At 38.3% G+C, this 21,136-nt stretch overlaps 1 protein-coding gene and 1 long non-coding RNA gene across 2 annotated transcripts in view; one reads left to right on the plus strand and one right to left on the minus strand.

The window, feature by feature from the left end:
• Positions 1–21,136, plus strand: part of LOC139121730 (uncharacterized) — a 276,401-nt gene that overhangs the window by 210,703 nt on the left and 44,562 nt on the right. The window lies entirely within an intron of this gene.
• LOC139121729 (somatostatin receptor type 4-like) lies at positions 11,375–12,848 on the minus strand. Its single transcript, XM_070686855.1, has one exon. The coding sequence runs from the start codon at positions 12,701–12,703 to the stop codon at positions 11,525–11,527; it is 1,179 nt and encodes a 392-aa protein (XP_070542956.1). The 5' UTR covers positions 12,704–12,848; the 3' UTR covers positions 11,375–11,524.

Here is a 21,136-nt window from a genome sequence, read left to right on the forward strand (position 1 = left end):
TGTTTGACCCTAATCCGTTTGTCATGCTGAAATTTCGAGTATTCTTTTTGTCAACAAGGCTTGTATGTATGCATTGATCATTGTTCATTGTTTAAAAATGAATTCTAGTCCGGACTTGAATACAATTTTAAACAATAACAATGGAGATTATACTCATATAGGTTGTGTTAATATGCTAAATACTTGGCATTCAATTACAGTTTAGGGATTCAATGCAGAAAGTGTAGGGAAACCACAAAACAACAGTTCTGAAAAAATAGCCACAAGATACAGATTATGGAGCTTGAACATACATGTATACTTGAGCATCGCATCAAAGCATTACTAAATATAAATGGGCAAATATCAAATGATCGTTTAATTTCTCAACAGAATGTGCCTCGCACACGCATCGTTTCAGCAAACATCGATTCGGTAACCTCCTGACCATGATCACAACTATAATATATAAAGTGGTTTGCGTTGAACTGTTGCAGTACTTAAACTATAGACATACTGTCTAGATTGCGGTGTTGCCTACACTGTCAGGCGTAATTATCGTCTAAGATAGTAATATCAGTCAATAACAAAGAAATCGACCCTGCGGAGGTTGAAACATCGTCTGGAAGGGGGTCACGCGTAGTCATAACAACACCACACCAGCGCTAACTGTCCAGAACGCATCATTTGCAAACGTTGTGCAGATCTGATGATGTTGTTGTGGATGTCTGACTCCCTTGCAGTCATTGTTTCAACTTTTCGCAGAGTTGATTTCTTTGTGATCGAATGATATAACGGCCAGACGATAGTTACACCTGACAGTATTGGCAACCCTCAAGACAGTATTTCCCTTATTGCCGACGGATTTGCGGAAACCACTGCATTTGTTTTAAGAACACTGTTACAAAAACAAATGCAATATAAAAGAAAAAGAAATAGATAAACAAACAAACAAACAAGGGTAAATACAGCACCCGCTCGTCTATGTAGTTTTCGCTCACCTATGATGAGTTTTCAATTTCAAACTTTGATAAAAAATGATAAATATAACACCGTACGGCCACTGGCTGAAATAAATCGGCCGTTGGCCTAAGTAAATATAACGTTAGAACATTGGTTTTCTTTTTAAATTGATTTTAAAGACTGAGAAAAAATTAAAAAGTTAAGTAAAACAATAGACAGGCGGGCATATGATGCACCACTTCATAGATATAGATAGATAGTTAGATAGATAGATACAAACGTACACCCACATACATATACGTGTTATATATATATATATATATATATATATATATATATATATATATATATATATATATATATATATATATATATAACAAAAAACTGACAGGCAGACAGATACAGATATATAATATGTATTGAATAACGTAGGCATTAAAGGTAACGGACAACCTTGATCTGCTATCTGGGTCGCGCGTATAATCATTTGACGACAATTTCTTGAACCAATATCAACACGCCAATCTAAAAACCAAAATCTGAAAACAGTGGCAAAACACGCGATGATTCGATTTATATTTCATGTAATATTCGGTACCGATATTGCCATTGGGGCGGTTAACATCGGATTGGCTTCTTTGCACCCAGGGATATATACACAACGTCTCTTCGACAGGATTAATGACATCATCATAAAGGCAGTCAGAGAGAATACATCATTGCAAGTCACAAAAGATGACAAATAAAAGCAAGCCACTTCAATCGTGCCAGTTTTCCCTCTTACAGGTCGTCATGGTTACCGGTGGCATTCATCGTGTTTGAATCAGTCGAGGCCATCAGTTTTATTACAGCCATCTTCTCGATAAAGCTGTCACGGAAATGACTTATCGATCTATTAGAGGGTATTACAGCCCTAGAACTCTGACTTTAAAAGATTATGTCCTAATTCTTAATTTTCAGAGTCTATAAGGTGGTAATTCTACGAACATTTCTACAGCGTTATTTAATACTCATTTACGGGATTTGAGAATACCTTGCTATGAATACACCTGTAATGCGAGCACAAAACTGGCTCTAGAGGTCGATGCGTCGCGGTTGAAATTTTTTTCTACAAAACGTGGCACAAATGGCGTGTACTGAACAATATGATAAAACTTTTAATCTGAAATGTTTGTTTTGCAATGGGGTTTGTAGAATTTGTTGTGAATAATGTCCATACATCTAAGGGGACCGATTGAGAAAAGGGCGACTTTTGAAATCCTGTGCGTATCGACGCTCATTTTGTCATCATCTGTAGCGCCTGAAATGAGCAACTGGGGACGAATAAAATCGTTGATTGGAAAAAAGTACCATGATGAAATATTGCAAACACTCATGACTTTCTCTCTTCTGGCCGACTACAAGATCATATTAAGATACTATTTAGAATTCAAGATTAGAATTTGTTGTTAAAAACACAAAAAAAACTTTCTTTTCGAAATGTACGTCTATATTTAAGAAGAAGATCATATATATATATATATATATATATATATATATATATATATATATATATATATATATAATTATATATATATATATATATATATATATATATATATATATATATATATATATATATATATATATATATAATTATATATAAGTATACAAATGTCCTCGTGGGAAATTATGCATCTGTCTGATGATTGCAGGATGCATATAACTTAAGTCAAAGATATTATTACTTTGTACTTGAAGTAATTTGTGTTAATATATATATATATATATATATATATATATATATATATATATATATATATATATATATATATATCGGATTTATATTTGTAACGCTGTTTAAATGCGGTTTCATCTGCACAAATAATCTTTCAAGCAAAATTATAAAACACATCTTATTAGGCAAATTATTAAGACAACTGTTGCAGGTTTTTCATAAATGTTTAGAAACGTTCTGCAGTCGTTTCTTGGGTTTTTGACTCATTACTAATTAATATCACTGTCATTTTAGGGAAATCATAGCAAACGCTACATACGTTGAAACCCATCCGGCTAGTCTTTGGTTGCCTGCATTAAAAAAACACCAGCAGACGTTATATGCACATACCATGTGCGATGGCATACTCATAACGTTAACGACACTGCCTGAAGTATATATTTAGTGTGCACACGGCACGAACAGTTCAGTTTCTGTACAGGATGAGTCTTATTATCAAAACAAGCACAAAGCGCTTGATAAAGCATGTGATCAGGATGCGAAACTCAATCCAGTGAGAAAAATATCATTTTGTAAATCATATGTGTTCTGATGTGACCTTGAATTAGCCTGGCTTTCATGGCTCAGAAACGACAATTTTGATAACCAGAGGATTAGCTGCATCTCGTAAATAATTCTTGACGTCACTCCGACAATCTGTATCTTCCTCATTGCAGATTAGGATCGAGATAAAAGCAAGCTCGCAATCGTTGAGAGGTTTCTGAATGTTGTATTTTCCCATAAGCATGTATTATACCTTGATTATACCTTGATTTAGGACATGCAGTTTCATTTAACGAACAGCCGTGTTCTTCTCAAATAGTGCAAAATAATATGGAAATCCCCCTCCCCGACAGCGGCGTGTTTGAGTCGTTTTTTTCTCAAAACTGTCTGCTTTTTGTTTATTTATCTACTTTTCATTTATTTATTTATTTATTTATCCATTTGTGTGTGTATCTTTGTTCATAGACTTGGCTAGGAAACCTGGTTTTCAACAGATTATTTTTGAAATTGACTTTATTCAAAACACTTCGTGCCCGCCAGGCATTCCGTTCGACGGTCCATAATCACGTCATTGTTTCTACGACCGAGAAAAAAAATGAGGAAAGCAAACTAAATTATGTAGGCTAGGCGACAGTCTCGCTTAAATGGCAACTCTGGTTTATCTATTGTCACTACGCATTTGAAGGTTTTTATTTCAGCGCTGTAATTTCCAACCAGCTTTTATTGAGCGGAAATATTCCAGGATCTGAACGTGATTTCGCCATTTTACTTGTATACAGTGGATACCTTTGTATCGTAAACGGTAGGTACTCAAGCTGCATGGGTTCGGTGACTAGAAGGCGAAACCTGATGTGGGTCCTTGGATCGAAAGTAGATCGCAAAATCCTTTTGTCGGCATACTGTAATCAGTGCTGACGATGATATCTAACTACTTTCAAACCACAGACCCGTATACAGTTAGTCACTCGGTCACAAAGTTCCATTTGTACACCTCGATGCAGACATATTCCATATTTGTGATAAAAATTGCCTTTGGCGCTCTGATTTTCACTGCACCAGTAGAGATGTTAGGATTTTTTTTGCATGGGAGGGATATTTCATGCCGATGAAACTCAAAGACCTGCTGAATGATAATTTCGTTCCTTACAGGACCGATACGGTTAGTATACCGTTGTAGTTGCAATCAGTGAACAAATTTAATGAGCCACTATAAACGTGAATCTATTTCCATATCACTCATTTGAGAGCGTTTTGTGGACATTAGATGAATTAAATTAAATCAGTGGGACATCCCTGCTACGCGAACGATAGAGTCGACTCAAATGAAGTCAGGGTTTGATGTCTGACATGTTATTATTAAAGGACTATGCTTTTGAAAGGTACAGGGAAGTCTTAGTGTTTCTATAGCTATCGCCAACGAATAGACACACGAAATGGATAGCTTTGATATGTTTGAGCGCATTAGGTGAAGGTATGTTGTATCGTTTTCCCCTCGTATCGTGACAAGCACGCATACGTGAGACTGTTGACCTTTTTAGAGCAGTATGCACTACTAACATCTCCTATAGGTTTGTACACACTAGCGTGTGTAAGGGCGATATTTCACATGGTAAAAAGATTCCAGCGGCCAACAATGCACACTCCGCTGCACGATTCAACAAGGTGCCGTGTACAATCCATATTTAAATCCGATGGTTCTCTCAAATCATGGAATATCCTTTACACATAAGTAAATATTTTATTTTGAATCTCATTTGATTTATATCTAATTCTGTGAGTTTCTGGAAGAAACCTTGATGAGGTTACTCCAATATTTTCTGACATTTACTAATCAAATAGACCGTGCCCTTGACCCGTAACTGCTCAGTTTCCTTCCTGACTCTTTATTAAAACTAATTAATGCCAATAAATGTGCGAGATATATCTTGTGAGGGCGGAAATCGACCGCTTCTCTCTGACATTTTAATTGTTTCGTCTCCCTAATTGCTATTAAATGTGTGTGTACATGTATATGCCAGTTTGCATACATTTCAGTGTTTTCATTGGAAGCCGGCAGCTGGCGAAATGGGAGTTGTCACACCATTTTTGCCTGATGTGAATTTTACAGAAATGTAAATGTAACAATCAAAATATCAGGTGGTTGTAAGTGAACGGCTGATGATCAGGCTCGACAATACGGCAATTTTTTCTTATGTTTTGTTGCACTATCTGAGTTCAATGTTTTGATCTAGCCTATTGAATGTGTTGAATGTATTACATCAATGAAAGAAACCAACCTTTTGTGAGCGGCGATACTTTTGGCTATATTTGGTCTAAGTCGGTGTGAATTAAATAGCTTTTCAGAACGATAACATAGGAGATCAAGTGGTCAGCGATGTTTAGATGCGCCGAGAAAAGTCGTCATGTGGAAATGAATGTCATTTAGTATTTCTTTTTATAGTATTTGTACTATTAAGGTAGCACGCACCACGAAAGTGAAATAATTAAGTTTATGTTCAAACTTTCCTAGCTTAGCTATCGACTATTCTCTTACAAATTGCAAATGAAAATCAGGGGTCACTGTGCAAACACTGAGACCTTTAAAGTTAGCCTCCACAAGCGCTACACAAGAAGGGTGTTGAGAGCCAATATATCTGTACCAGAGACTCTTTCTATCAAGGACATATTTCCAGAACCAGCATGCAGCAGAACATAAAAACGATGCGCCTGAGCAAGCTATGGCGACTTTGGGTTTGTTAACATGTGTTTCGCCGTAGACGATATTTTGTCTCTAACTGTCTATTCTACTTTTCATAATACTTATCTATTGTTTTTTTTTCTTATTTTAATCAGATATTAAGTTCAATAGGGGATTGAGTAAATACAGTCAGGATTTTCATTTATCTTGCTCTATGATATTAACAAAAAAAGATGTATTCAAAGTATCGGATTCAGTGTTGTTTCCTGGTTTAGCATTAACCAAATCTTGACAATGTCTTTGTTTGAACAAATCAAAATTACCACTCTATATTTGTACTTTAATGTTTCAATGATGACATTCAATATGTGTAACCTCCACAAATGTAATAATCTCCACAAATGTAATATCAACCACAATTGTAATAAAATCAACCATTAATGTAATAAAATAGTCAACCATTAATGTAACAACCCGCAACCACAAATGTAATAAACAAATTAACCATAAATGTAATAAAACTCAACCATAAATGTAATAAACTTGAACTTGTATATGTGATCATTTGTTTATCAATGCCCTGAGTAAATAATAACTTTAATAAGACTAGTGTAATGTTATTGCATACTTTCCTGAAACTAGGTTTCCTTTCCGAAACACAGAATAGAATACTTTGAGAACGCTATCAGAAAACGGCGGTACTGATCAAACCGTTAGACAATGGAAGTGGAACAGCAGTTCTAGACTCTGATAATTACATAATAAGGAAGCGTCAAAATAACTTGTCAACCAGTGATACCACACAAAGTTTATGACAGATGACTCAGAACAAATAACAGAGAAATATGAAACCTTATAACAGAAACTTACGACATGAAACACGTTGACGAGAACATATATTTCAATCTAGTAAAAAACAATACGAACACTACCTTGAACACAGTAGAACAAAATTAGACATCCTGGCATCCCTAGTGAAGGAACAAACTTCAAGTGGGACAACATAGGAATGCAGACAATCTATCAATTATTCCACACAATTTATCCACTGAAGACGAATTTGAGGCGATTGATTAAGAAAGTACGGCAATTTTCGAAAAAACGGCGTTAAAGGATCGTAGCGTTATAGTCTTCCCCACTCTGGAGTAGAGACTGCACTGACGTTCAGATTACAGCTGTGTCTAGCCATGGCCAATCAGTTCTGTACACAAAACAGAGAAACGTAAAATACACTTTCAAATATGCAAAACACACTAAACGCAAACAATTAAGAAATGAATAATGTGTGGAGTTGCTTTCCTTATTACATAGATCGATATTTAAGGGCTAATTCCTCCATTGCAACGACAAAATAGATTTATTACATTTATGGTTGACAAATATTACATTTATGGGTGATTTTTTTATTACATTTATGGTTTTCATTTATTACATTTGTGGTTGGTGTTTTTATTACATTTGTGGTTGATTTTTGTTACATTTATGGGCGATATTATATTTATGGGTGCATTTTATCACAATTGTGGTTGATATTACATTTGTGGAGATTATTACATTTGTGGAGGTTACAATATGAAACTCTTGTCATTGTGGTTTTATTTGGAAAATCTGTCAATACTGATTTTTCTTGCATCACCGAAAACCAAGTAAACTTGAAGTCAATTTGCGGTCAGGCTTGACGAGGAACAACGTCATGGGAACTTTCCACGTACACATTGAAGGGAAAGACATCTGGAAGATCGTATACCGTAATTATCGCTGCAGAAATTTTATTATAGACGCTTCAACGCCAGAAAAGGCCTATATTGACGCCCAGAGAAATTTACAACGGTAGAAAAGTCGCTGAGTCGGTCATATATAGAAGTTGCAAATTCTGCCTGTGGCGTCATTTGTTTACCCGATACGATAGAAAATGTAAGAAAAAACTATATACGTTATTTTGATACAAAAGTGAAATGCCATTGTATTGGCTCTCAATTGTAAGTACGTGACAGATGACGAAATGTTACCTGAACTGGTATTTTTAAGGAATGTTTATTTTTTTTATAAGAAAACAGGGGGTCCCATGACAGTAGACACAAATGACATATGAGCGACCAGCTTAAATCCCAGCCACCGTCCCTCCACCCACGGTGTCCCAGCAAATAGTTCCATTACTGTAATACGTTGGAACAGTCAGCAATAAATTGACATATAAAAGAAGGGGCATATAAAGTGCACAACATATGTTTGTCGAAGTCCATACGAAACAAAAATTAAGCTTCGGGACCAGAATAACAGAGACAATTGTAACATTTCCGACATAAATAGCAACCAGGGTACAAAATATGCAAAGGAGATGTTTACAGACAGGCTGGATGGAGTTCACTTCTCGCGAAGTCCTATATTTCAACTATGACGAAGTTCCCACTCTCATATGCAAAATAAGAAAATCTCTAATACAATCACACGAATTACATGACAGAGTAAAAATTATAAAATGTATTAAAGGTATATAGTCACCAGTAATCTAAATATGCCCATATATGGTCAAAGGGACATTCCTTGGTATTCAAAATGCCCATGTGAGGGCGCTGTTTTTAAAAAGCGGCCACCCACTTAAAATCTGTGATTGGTTAGATTTTCTCTTTCCATGGTAACTGTGGCAAAATTGGAACAGGTGACAGTATACCTTTAATCAATTAGGCCTCGATGAATAGATGAGTTATTTGTACAAGGCATTTTAGTCTCAGTGAATGTACAACGTGCTCTTGTTGTTCCAATACATAGTGGATTTCATTTGTCGAACGTAATATTTCATGGCCGTGTCAACGCAATACTGTACGTGCTTGATGATGGGGTACTCGATGATGGGGCACTCAGTGACACAGGATTGCAGGAAAATTTTCAGTCGTACAACAGGGTCGTGACACTTCAGCAAAAAATCAAATTCAAATCTACTTAAAGGCGGGCCTCCTTTTAAAGGGACACGAAGCTATGGCGGCGTAGTAGTACTACCTTATGAGCTGCTAACGAGGTATTTGGTCAGGGCGATAAGCCCCCGCGTTGATGATCGGCAGGACAAATTAAAAGGGGATTAGGGAGGGCAATTAACAGATATAGACTGTGGTCTTTGAACTACTATACACAGATGGCTAGGGTAAAGTAATAGGCACACACTAGACACAGATAAGGCTTGTATAATGAAAACAAGTTTAATACAAGACATTTATTGATCATATTCATAACTTCTAGACGAATATTGCTAGGGAGACCCTGAGGTTGTATTCAATTTCTAACGCGACTGGAAGACGATTTTTAAGGAAATTCGAGCGTTGATGGTGGGGAATCAATGACCGTTGGCGATTTGAACCGACCGCCAATCAAACGATTGCATAAACTCTGTTTGCAGTATGAGCAAAAGGTGACAAAAGGTTGAGATCAGTTTGTGTAATTAATGTTACAGAAATCAAACATCGTACTGGCCAAGTGTTTGACTGGGAGGATCTAACTCCACTAATGCGAGAACCTGGGATTGAAAGTTGCGGCTTTAAAGGTATACAGTCACCTGTAATCTAAATATGCCCATATATGGACAAAGTGGCGTTCCTTGGTATTCAAAATGCCCACGTGGGGGGAGCTGTTTTTAAAAAGCGGCCACCCGCTTAAAATCTGTGATTGGTTAGATTTTCTCTTTCCGTGGTAACTGTGGCAAAATTGGAACAGGTGAAAGTATACCTTTAACCCTAAAGTTGTTATGTATGTCAACAATTAACTTAATTTGCTAGTAGTTGCCCTTCTCAGATTGATTATGGTCATATTTGAATTATAAGCTTAAGAGAGGATAAATTCTCTTTAGTTCTCTTCAAATCTACAAAATCCTGGAATTTTTGTCCTTGAAACACCTCACATTATCAAAGTTAATTTACCTCTCTTATATTTCTGAATTGCGTACTTTCCTAAGGGAATAAAAATGAAAAAGAGAACATATTTTAATAATTGTCCTTATTGCACTGCCTAAGGGTATCAAAACTGATTTATTTTTTCAAAATTGTCATACGCACACCGTACCGCAAGGCATTTGCTCTGCATTTTTCTGCGCATGTAATGTATGTTTCTCCGCCAGATATTTTTAATAAAAACTCTGAATAATTGTATACATATATATATATATATATATATATATATATATATATATATATATATATATATATATATATATATATATATATATATATATATATATATATATATATATATACTTATGACATGGCTGATCTGGTTGTAAAATTGAGAATCTTTCTAACGTGGCTCCACAAGGCATTTTCTGTGAATAAAATCGTTTGCAGTCATCTCTTACATCTGGTTGATTTAACGCAACTCGTGATAGTCATCAATCCAAGGGAAGGTACATAAGCGACTCATTAAAATCTGTTGCCGTAGAAACGTACTCTTGTTCGCGGTAAATAACAGCTCAGAGTTGATGTGCAAGTACTGACTCCCTGAACATGCAAACAATATGCCTCGCCGATTTTATGACCGCCCGAGACAATTGCAAGATGAATGTGTCGCTTCCTGGTCACGACTCGTGTCTCCCTCAGCTCAGTTTCAGACAACTCACAGCTACCGCATGGTGGATGTCAAAATCGGATAACTGCGGAATCGCCGTTCGTATTCAGCGTCCACGGCTGAATTTCTCGTATGTGATAGCGGGGTCGGATCTCATTTGAGCTCGGTAAGTTAACGGGAAATCAAGCATATATGGTAAAAGAAGTACTGTGCGTCGTGTAAGAGACTTCCGAGAATGCTTTTCATTCGCACCTATTCGCCAGCATCACCTCATCGACCTCGCTTAATGGTTGTTATGGATATCCTGCGGCCTTCCTCCGACCACTTCCCACTTTCGACACTCCTACACGAGCCATCGTGCCTGATAAGGCGGGAAACAAAAGAAAACACACCAAGAACAGAAATCTTGCAATTAGTGGCGCTTTCGCTGTCCACGTTTTATTGATGATTAATAAAAGGCAAATGAATACCTGTCGCCGACAGAAAATTTACTAAATCAAACAGGCAAATATATATTCTTGTGTGTGGCAAATAGACGTAATACAAGGGTAGCAAGTTGGGTTGTTTCATAAGCTGTCTTCAGTCTGTTTGTATTGACGTTTGAAGGGAAAAAAATCATTTTACAAAGGTGCCCATCAATAAAACTTACTGAATCTCGCTAAATCCCGTCAGTCTATTTCTATTGATGCTTGAAGAAAAAAAACATTGTACAAGATGCTCATCAATTAAGATTAACTTACTGAATCCCGCTAAAATTATGTCTATGTAGGTCTTCGGGAGACACCTATTGACGCTGAACGTCACCTTTCTAAAGATAAATGGCGTCTTCCTTACAGGTGCTGATAAACAAACAGTTAAAAGCTATCATAATCGTCTAAGAGGAAAATGACCCACTTAATTAGTACAAATGGGGTTCATCATCTCCAGACGATTTGAGGCACATTGAACAATTTCGTGTCACTCTTCTGTAAATGCAAATTATGAGAAGCAATATATTCGAAAGCAGCCATCAATATTAATCCAAGGCATGGGTCTGCTTGAGTTCATGATAAGTTGGAAATACAATGAAAACACCGTAAGAACGCCATCTTCGCCATTCACATTGTGACTTCATTGTCAGAGCTGCCGTCGATGTTTTCTGACCACTTTCCGTTTCCCTCGCCGAGCTTGCTGTTCGGGCCGCTGCTCTTCAGCGACAAGGTGACTTCGGTGGCGTTGGAGATTGCGGGCACCGTATTGAGGTGCGGCTGAGTGTAACAGCTGGCGCTGTAATTGCAGCTTTTCCCGTTGGACTCGAGTCTTGAACTGCGCCAGCTGCGCGGCTGCCGGCGAAATAACTTCACGACGAACTGGCGGAAATCCTGACGCACGTAGGTGTACACCGCCGGGTTAAGGCAACTGTTGGCGTATGTCAAGAAAGGGGTGCAGAAATATGACATTTTCAACATTTTTGTACGGTTCTGCGGTTCTATCAGCACGACCATCATTTGAACGATCCAGAACGGCATCCAACAGAGCAAAAACAGTGCGACGGCCAGCAACACCATAACCCCGACTCTCCCGATACGGACACGCCGTTGTCTATGGCGAGTCCCGTTGATAAGGTAAGCAATGATTTGGAGATACAAAATCGTTATAATGATTATTGGAAAGCAGAATCCAATGATAAAGGTACATATGATATAAACTTGTTGCGCTGTCTTTGAGCAAATGACGTTACACACTGTAACATCGCCGTAGGTCTGCGTTTTAGCGTACATCCAAAAGGGCACGGTGGTTACGCCGGACAGTATCCACATACCCAGGCATATTATCCTCGCCCTTGCCAGGGTTCGATGCTGTTTCGACCAGACCGGATGGACGATGGCGACGTAGCGGTCGATGCTCATGGCGGTCAGGGTAAATATGCCCGTGAACATATTCATCCCGTCGACCACAAGAACCAGACGGCACATGGTATCCCCGAAGATCCACCGCCCGGTGCTGTTGAAGTAGGCCAAAAACGGTAGCCCCATGAGGAACAGTGCATCAGCCGCGGCAAGGTTCAGGATATAGATGTTAGGTACAACATTCATCACGGGGTACTTAGCCAGGATCAATATTACCATACCGTTGCCAACCAAACCGGTTATGCAGACTATACTGTAATATGTAGGTATAAATAAGTGAAAAACCCAAGACGGCAGAACTCCGAAGCCTTCATTATCGAAGTCATCAGTCCGGTTCAGTTCCTCAGATTCCGTAATCCGACCGACGAGCGAGCTGTTCCAATCCATCGTCAATGTTGAGGGAGGCTTGTCGCGTGTCGCGGTAATACGACCTAACACTTGAAATTGTCGCAAATCCTTGATATAAACCGACCGTAAATAATTCCGCTGGTCTTTGGAGAGTGCATCGCTAGTTTACGGCGAGGACAATTCCGCTCATTCTTCCTGAAAATTTATTGAAAAACATTATTCCACATTAATATCTGGTCGTTGTATGAAAATAGAGTAGGCTGGTTGAATTCGTCAGTAAAGTGGACGATGTTTACTTAGAAATTTACAACCCAATTATCTCAGTCAGTCAAGCTCCGTGTTGCCGAAGACGGTGATTCGACATAATTTTTGTATCATTCAGAGCAGAAGAAAGTGTTAGGAATGATATATACGGTCAAGATCTCAACCGATAATGCTGATTGCTATTTCATAAGATTCAAGTTTCATGGCCACGTTGAAGTGGATCATGCCCCTTTTCAATCAATTTTAGGGGTTGTCAAAGGATAACTTGGGTCGAGTAGCGTAATTTGAGGGCACTTGTCTGTTCCCAACTTGACATAGCCTTCGATGAATCCACAAGGACCTCAACAGCTATACATAGCGCAAGTAAGCTTTGTCTTTCAGGACGTGGAAAAAGAGGAGGACTTGGCGAATTCACATTGCCTTGTCATGAGAATGAGACGAATTTGTGATTGATAACGCAGGATGGAACCAATTACTTTCATTGTCGTGATTTTGTGCACATTTGTAGGTATGTTCAAAAAGAGTAATATTCAAAGTAGAGACAGCCTGCAAGTCAGTTTTTTGCTGTAAAGACGACGACATGTGAGCGAAAACTCCAGTAGTATAAAGTAACCTTTGAAAGGAAGGCGGCGTATTGGACGCTCACTATGAGCATGAGAAAGAGCAGTACAAACGAAAACTTACGGCCGAACTGCGATGACACAATTCAACTTACGGAAAGATCGTGCAACACGGCTTTTGATTTGTAAATCGTTCAAACGACTTAACCGCGAACATTTATCACACAGAACTGTCATAAAATACATCTTACCTACAATGCGAAAGAACTCGTACCCGGTGTCAGATGTTAATCATCGCTGTCAACCTGACGCGATGGACAGCTCTTTGTTCCGAGTCACCACAGAACTCAACGCGTCAATAGCATTGTTGATATTGGAAATCTGCCCGGCGCTGCCAGTGCATTTATATGCCTCATGCGTACTCGGCGCCGTGGCAAAGTCACGTGATGCCTGATTAAATTGAAAGTCTGCCATCCCACGGCAGGTTTTTACTCCTCTACGGAATCTAAACGCCGGTTCCGTTTTGTGTGCCAGCAGAAAACGTATATTCCTTACCTAATACGCACAATCATATTCTTGTTTCCTGAGCCAGGCTCCATGATTTACTAAAGCGCCAGTGGAAACAATTTTCATATAATATATATATATATATATATATATATATATATATATATATATATATATATATATATATATATATATATATATATCAATTACTTCAATACAATTACTTCGAGTACAATATAATTATATCAATAATGTAATAGTAATAATAATGACAGTAATTTATTAACAAATTTTTTCAAGTATGTATGTATGTATGTATGTATGTATGTATGTGTGTATGTATGTGTATATTTTAATTTAAAGGGGAAGGTTGTATATTGTATGTTTTAATTTCAAGGGGCAGATTGTTTTTATCTGCTTTATGATCCTTTGGCAAATTTACTTAGGCAACCTTCAGTAATTACAATGGGGAGGGCCATGCAGGGGAATTTGGGGGATCACTTTTAGAAACTGTCCAAGGGGAGGGTCACTTTTTATAACCTTTCTCATTTTTAACAGAAGATGATTTTTCAGGCAAATCTTTGAATGTCCGTTTGATATTTCCGGAATTGGAAATTGTCGGTGAAATATATTGATTCTCTTAAATACATACACATTATCGACAAGCTTCACAAGCATAGAAGATGCAGTGGTATCCTACATTAAATACCTTGAACAGTCAAAACTGATGAAATACAAGAGACAAAAACAAACGGGATAGAAATTGGCAATAAAATTGATCATGGTTCTCTCATAGACTACCATGTATAGTGAATCAACATTTCAGTGAAATTCCAAAATCCAATTTCTTGCTCACAAATCCATTTGTAACCACCCTAGTCTAATCAAGTACATTAATATTGATAATCAAGCGTACACAAATACACAGATTTGACTAGTTTTGTATTGGAAAAAACTGTTCACAATTTCCTCATCGACTACAATGTATAGTGAATCAACATTTTCAGTGAAATTCTAAAATCCAATTTCTTGTACACACATCCATTTTCATATTCATAATCAAGCATACATAAATACACAAATTTACCTGTTTTTGAAGTGGAAAAAATTATTCATAGTTTCCTCATAGACTACCCTACCATGTATAGAAAATCAGCATTTTCAATAAAATCCATAAATCCAATTTTTAGTACACACATGCATGTTTTACTTCCCATTTCAAGCAGAGTACATATACATATATTATCAAACATAAAAATGTACAGATATAGATTATTGTGAGGAAGTTGTGAATAGTTTGCCTGATAGACTCCCATATATTGATATTTTTAGGTGAAGCAATATATCAGCCACATCTTGCCGCCTTATAGTTGCGCAAAATATGGCGACCCTCCCGCCAATGCATCAACCTTCAAAAATACTTGAGTGATAAAATTGCAACCCTCCCTCCCAAAAGGCTAGCCCTAATTGCTATGTAAATTAGCTGATACTGTTTCAGTTGTTCCTGGGGTTAATACTGCAGTGATTGGGGAGGGTCAAGTTTTAGAATGCCCGACAAGGGGAAGGGTCACATTTTAGACACAAGGGTAGGGAGGAGGGTCACATTTTACAGTACAGGTGCGCATGGAATTCCTCCGGCCCACCCCTCTGTAATTACCACAGGGTCCCTCAATCTTCACAACTTTCAATGGAGAAAAAAGAACTGGAATCACATAAATGAACAACAACTAATGCGACAACCTGTAGGGATTGCGATTGAGGACTGCCCTTTAATTAACAGGTGATCATCATATAAGCAAATGTACGTCACATTCGAGAATTCTTATTTCCTGACACAAACAGGACATCTAAAGGCCGGTATTGCATGGTGATCTATCGTAACATCCACGCTTATCCATTTCTAACACTTTCAATCATAAAATAGCAGCTGGTGATTTTTTGGCAAATAGAGGAAAAAGCTTTTACACCTGTTTAGAATCACCGAAGCAGCGATGTTGAGTCTTACTCACTCATGTTTTCGTGATAGTGTAGCGAATCGCACAGGCTACTCTCCTTGTACATGTAGTTAGACGTCAACGCCAGGGGACTGGAATGAAGTCCAGGTTCGTCTTATAGAAATAACCAAAAGGGACATAATATTTTTCTACGATCATGATTTCTCCCATTGGCGAACATCGCTTGTGTTGGAAGTTAGCCTTCCACAGAGTGAGATCCAGGTGTTGCGGCGATAATTTAATTGAAACGAACAAGAAACTGGGACACACACAATACTAGGGCAACAGTTCGATGATCGAAATGGATCTCAGTGTTGGAGGTGATCAAAAAATAGATCTTTTGTCTCCTGCATATGAAAGTTTGTAAAATCTGCCTCGACCATTCAGACGCAGCCAGATGAAGGGGAGGAGTAACATGATGAAAACAGTGGAAGTCAACTTCAAACATCTTCGAAGGTTTGTTCTCAAATTTGTAGATGTTATGAAAATAAATTCCAGACCCGTACAAGCGCCAAACTAATGCCAGACGTGGAGGAGTCTACACGCACAGATTCGTACTATATGGTTATGGTAAGTCGGTATAGCGAAAATGTTTTGTCCTCGACTACACCTTGCCCAACTCCAATGAACGCCTCTCAGACATGTTTCTTCACGGTCAGCATTAACAGTAACTGGTTGTGGCATATGATGGAGGTGTTTTTCATCGATAGGAAAGTTTGCTAAAATTATGACACCAAAGCGTGGGCAATGTCAGCGGGGATCATCATATCTCCTAATGTTAAATTGATTATCCCTGTACAACAGACCCTTGAGCGAGGCGCACGACTGAAGACACCCGTAAACCTACTATGCATTGTGTCCACTCAGAAAGCGTGTTTAATAAATTCAAATCATCTCGTTGATATCACCATGAAACCAGGTTTTTAAATATTTACTGCTATGACAAAAATGACTGATGGGTGAGTGGTTAGGCGATTACTTTTGAATATGATTCCGTGCGTGCTGTGTACATTATCTGCACTATGAGTCATTTAGAAGTGTTTCTTACCTAACGCATCTTTGAATGATAGCGCTATACGCTGTGGTCAATGTGACAATCATGTTGGATCTTTGAAGAATGCGAATTGTTCTGTCCGATATATGATACTTTTGGATGAACTTACCTTCAATGTGATAACTGATTATCTAAGTACCTTAAGCAGTCACATCCAAGGAACATCTATTCAAAAATTTATGTTTTAAAATGCTCTCTGCGATATGCTTGAACAATAGTTTTAATTATGTTATCCAGTCACGGTGTAATTAGTAAAAAGTGTGCAGCCACCGGCCTTGAAAAATTCATAATTACTGTGAAAGTAACAGCCTGAAGGTTATTTAGAGGAAAGTGACTTCTGTATTGCTATGTAATTCTCTTGCAATTTAACAGATGGGCAACTTCCAAGCTCAACTCTCACTATATAGCTTGTGTTTCGGATTCACTGTTTGCTTATCCGTTGTCTATAGCTTCTTAGGCAAGTCATTGTTTTCAAGATTGGTCACGGTTGACTTTATGTAGATGACCTATTTTGCCAATGGATGACGGTGTATACGCTACCTAAAGACCTAACAATCAATTAATGAGGCACAAACATGAGTATTATGAGGTTGTCCCGTGCTATCACCGCTTGATTGGGTCGTATTGCCACGACTTAGTGTTATGATCGGGCCGCAGCACACTCGTCTTCAACTCGATGCGGGCCGCATCATGATGCGGCATGCATCCTCACTCACGGCAATACGACCCTACTAAGCGGCGATATCTTTAGCATACGCCTATGACCTTACTTTAATGAAGCTATTTTTATAGTCTTCCGCTAAAATGGGCACATTAATATTACCATTGTTAACAACACTGAACTAATCGAAATTATCGTGTTACCGTACCATGTTACTTTTTATGGCTACAAATTTTAAAAAACACGACATTTACCGAAGTTAAGTAGTTATACGAAACCACTTTACCCCAACTAGTGGGCAAAGAAGTAAACAAACATTATTGCAAGTTTGAATCTCCGTGATAACGTTGAACTCATCAGGCGAAAATACAACGTACAATATCAGAAAGCGATGGGCATATGATGTGATTTCACTCTCGAAAATTACACTCTGGAAAGTTAATATCTCTCTATACCGTTTAGAATTTTTAAACTCTATCTGGTTTGTATTTCTCTTTGTTCATGGAATGATGTGATATTTAATAGATAAAGTCTCTGTACGTTTCGACGATCTGCAGAACACAGACAAAGGGGTCTTTCGCTCCCTGCGTGCGCAGCTTGGCCAGCGGAGGGCCAGTGACAGTCTCGCAAGGGTAAGGAGCTCCTAATACATTTTTAACGCAACAAGATAACATATCAGCATGTGTCCTGAATACGGTTAACCCCGATTTCACAGAAACTTCAGAACCCCAAAACTTTCCAGGATTAGAAATTCACACCGCAGGGATTTTTTTTTGTTCAGTTGTGATACTGTGACACGTCTTGACATTAGTTCGGGTAAACCCAAAGTATTGATGACGTTTAACAGGATGTATCGGAGAAGCTCTCATGTTCCCACGTCCAATGAGACACTGACACCGTCACGGGGTATATGGCAACGAGCAATAAAACAATTTCTTGCTCTACTATTGTTGAATTACGATCTGTCGAAAGTCCCGACTTGTAAGATTTTATCTGTTCTCGACTCGACGTCGTGCTACAATATGTAATTGAAGGTGACTCGGCTGCGTATTTCCTATTAGGGTGACCCTTTTATTTTTTGTGTTTCTCATCTCCAGAGGAATACTCGGGCAGGGTAGGCGGTCGAAATAAAAAAAAAAAACAAGTACCAAAAAAAATCTGTATTTGTTTCAGTTCAATGTTCTGTCCATTCAGTCTCTACAATTTTTAAGTACAGAAAAACGTGTATTTGTTTCAGTTCAATGTTCTGTCCATTCAGTCACGACAATTTCTTGTCTTTCACTTCAGTGTTCTGTGCTCTCTGTCCTTTCAGTCTGAGTCGCTGCAATCTCACAATTTGATGATGGTGGTGCCGTTGCTAGGATGATCGCCTCAGAGGCGGCGCAAATAAAAAAAGTCTTTTGTATTTTCATGTCGGAGCTGAAATTTACTGTCGGTCGGGAGATGATAAACACAAAAATAAAAGATCTCGCCCTTACATTTTAGCTACATACGCAACTTACCTGTGCGCGGAACCAATGAGCGAGCGGGCCTCTCTACCTGTCTCCCAATTACAATAAGATAATCACCATTTCCTGAACAGCCTGAAGGTACTATTACAACAAATATCGCCGTTTTGCTAACAATTGTCCCTTTCGCTTTCGGCAACGTCAAGTTGAATACAGTTGATCTACTTAAACAGAAGGCAGGAACTAGGTTCGTGACTGTCGTTTATTAAACCCGTAGTGTCGTAACGGTTAATGCATTATTCTATAGTGTTTTATTGCGAATTTACGCCTTTGTTTGTTCCGCTATTATTGGAAGCTAATTTGAATTTCTAGAAATAACATCGAGGGCCATTTTGAAAATTACGGGTTTCGCTTTCAAACTTTTAATGCATGTTCAGTGTATCAAATTTAGCAGCACAAATTGCCGTTGCACTCGCATGTTGTTCTTGTTTCTGGACATTGTAACTGAAACAACAAAACGTTGATATAAAAACAGGATTACACACCCACTCGACACACACACAAACACACACACACACACATAAATAAAATCGGAGCTCTTCTAATTCACCGAATATAACAGGAACTACTTGCAGATCCAGCTGCCGTACAAGTATATTATAGTACCGCTAACATCAGATTTATACAAAAAAGTGACAAAAATAAAACGCAAAAGAGAATCCAACCATAATTCACTGCGACGAATTAGATAAATGCTAAGAGGGTATCACGACATTTTTATCACACGACATTAACTTTTCTCATGAACGTTCTTTCCCCGGTCGCAACAATAAAACACCTCTCTCAATTAATTAACTCATCTCCTGTACCTGAGATTGATTAAGCTTCTTTGAATTCCGCGAGGTTACACTGTTTGACAAGTACTTCTTCCTCGATCGAAAGGACAGTTATCACGCATTTGTAATCGGCCGCAGCGGAAACACCGATACCGTGACGATTACGTAGGTGTCAGATTCGTTTTCCTCTGACGCTGCACGTGCAACACGCAGAGAGACGTACTTTGTGCAAATCTCCCTTTCCCTATTCAATTATACTGGTATTTTAACAATAACACCCCTACAAAAAAACAGACAAAACAGATAAATCTTTGTTGACTTCTCAATGTCACGTTTACGTTTTCCTTTCAGATGACAACCGATCATGTCACTGACATTAATTCAATTGTCGCTGATATATTTCGGTCAGATAGTCATAGTCGTGATAGCTCTTGGCAGTCAGAGTAAAAACGTGATTGAGCAATGTCATTCTCTGTAGCAATCGGAAGTCTGTTGGAAGGATTTTCAACGCAGTTAATTGCACGTATCAACAACTTCTCGCGAGTTTCCGACAGGAAACTTAGTCTACCTGCGTGGGAGCTTATGAATCGTGCCACTGAGCACAAAGAAACCAGGACTTTTTTTCAGAATGTGGAGGGACTGAACATGCGCCAAACGACCTACGCACTGAGTCGCGGAGGTGCAATTTTTGACTCCTTTGTGAGGCGTGAGTCGGTTTTACCTGTGCTTATATACCGTTATCCAAACTCGTATTCCCTTCAGCATGGCTCGTAATAGGTTTTTTCCAACGTTCTCTATATATAGGAGCTACTGTATTGACGCGACCCTTTAAAGTTTCTGATCAACAAGCGTGTGGTTACGAGTGTAATAATATTAATCAAATGTCGCGTATACTCCGGTGTGGACTCAAATTGCAATTGTGTTTTCGAAAAATGCCAATTAAAGTTCCGTTAGCTGCAAAACACAGTCCGTTGCTCAGCCCCAAAAGTCATGCACGTCCAAATACATTTTTTAGTTTCAAACGCGATTTTTCAAACGCGGATTTGTGTGATGTCCGACAACAATTGAAAGTGACTTCACTTGTCAACAATAACCGTTTATTGTATACACATTGCATTGTGATTACATGGTTGATTTCTTTTTGTTGT

This window comes from Ptychodera flava, chromosome 21, assembly GCF_041260155.1.
Source record: "Ptychodera flava strain L36383 chromosome 21, AS_Pfla_20210202, whole genome shotgun sequence".
NCBI lineage: Eukaryota > Metazoa > Hemichordata > Enteropneusta > Ptychoderidae > Ptychodera > Ptychodera flava.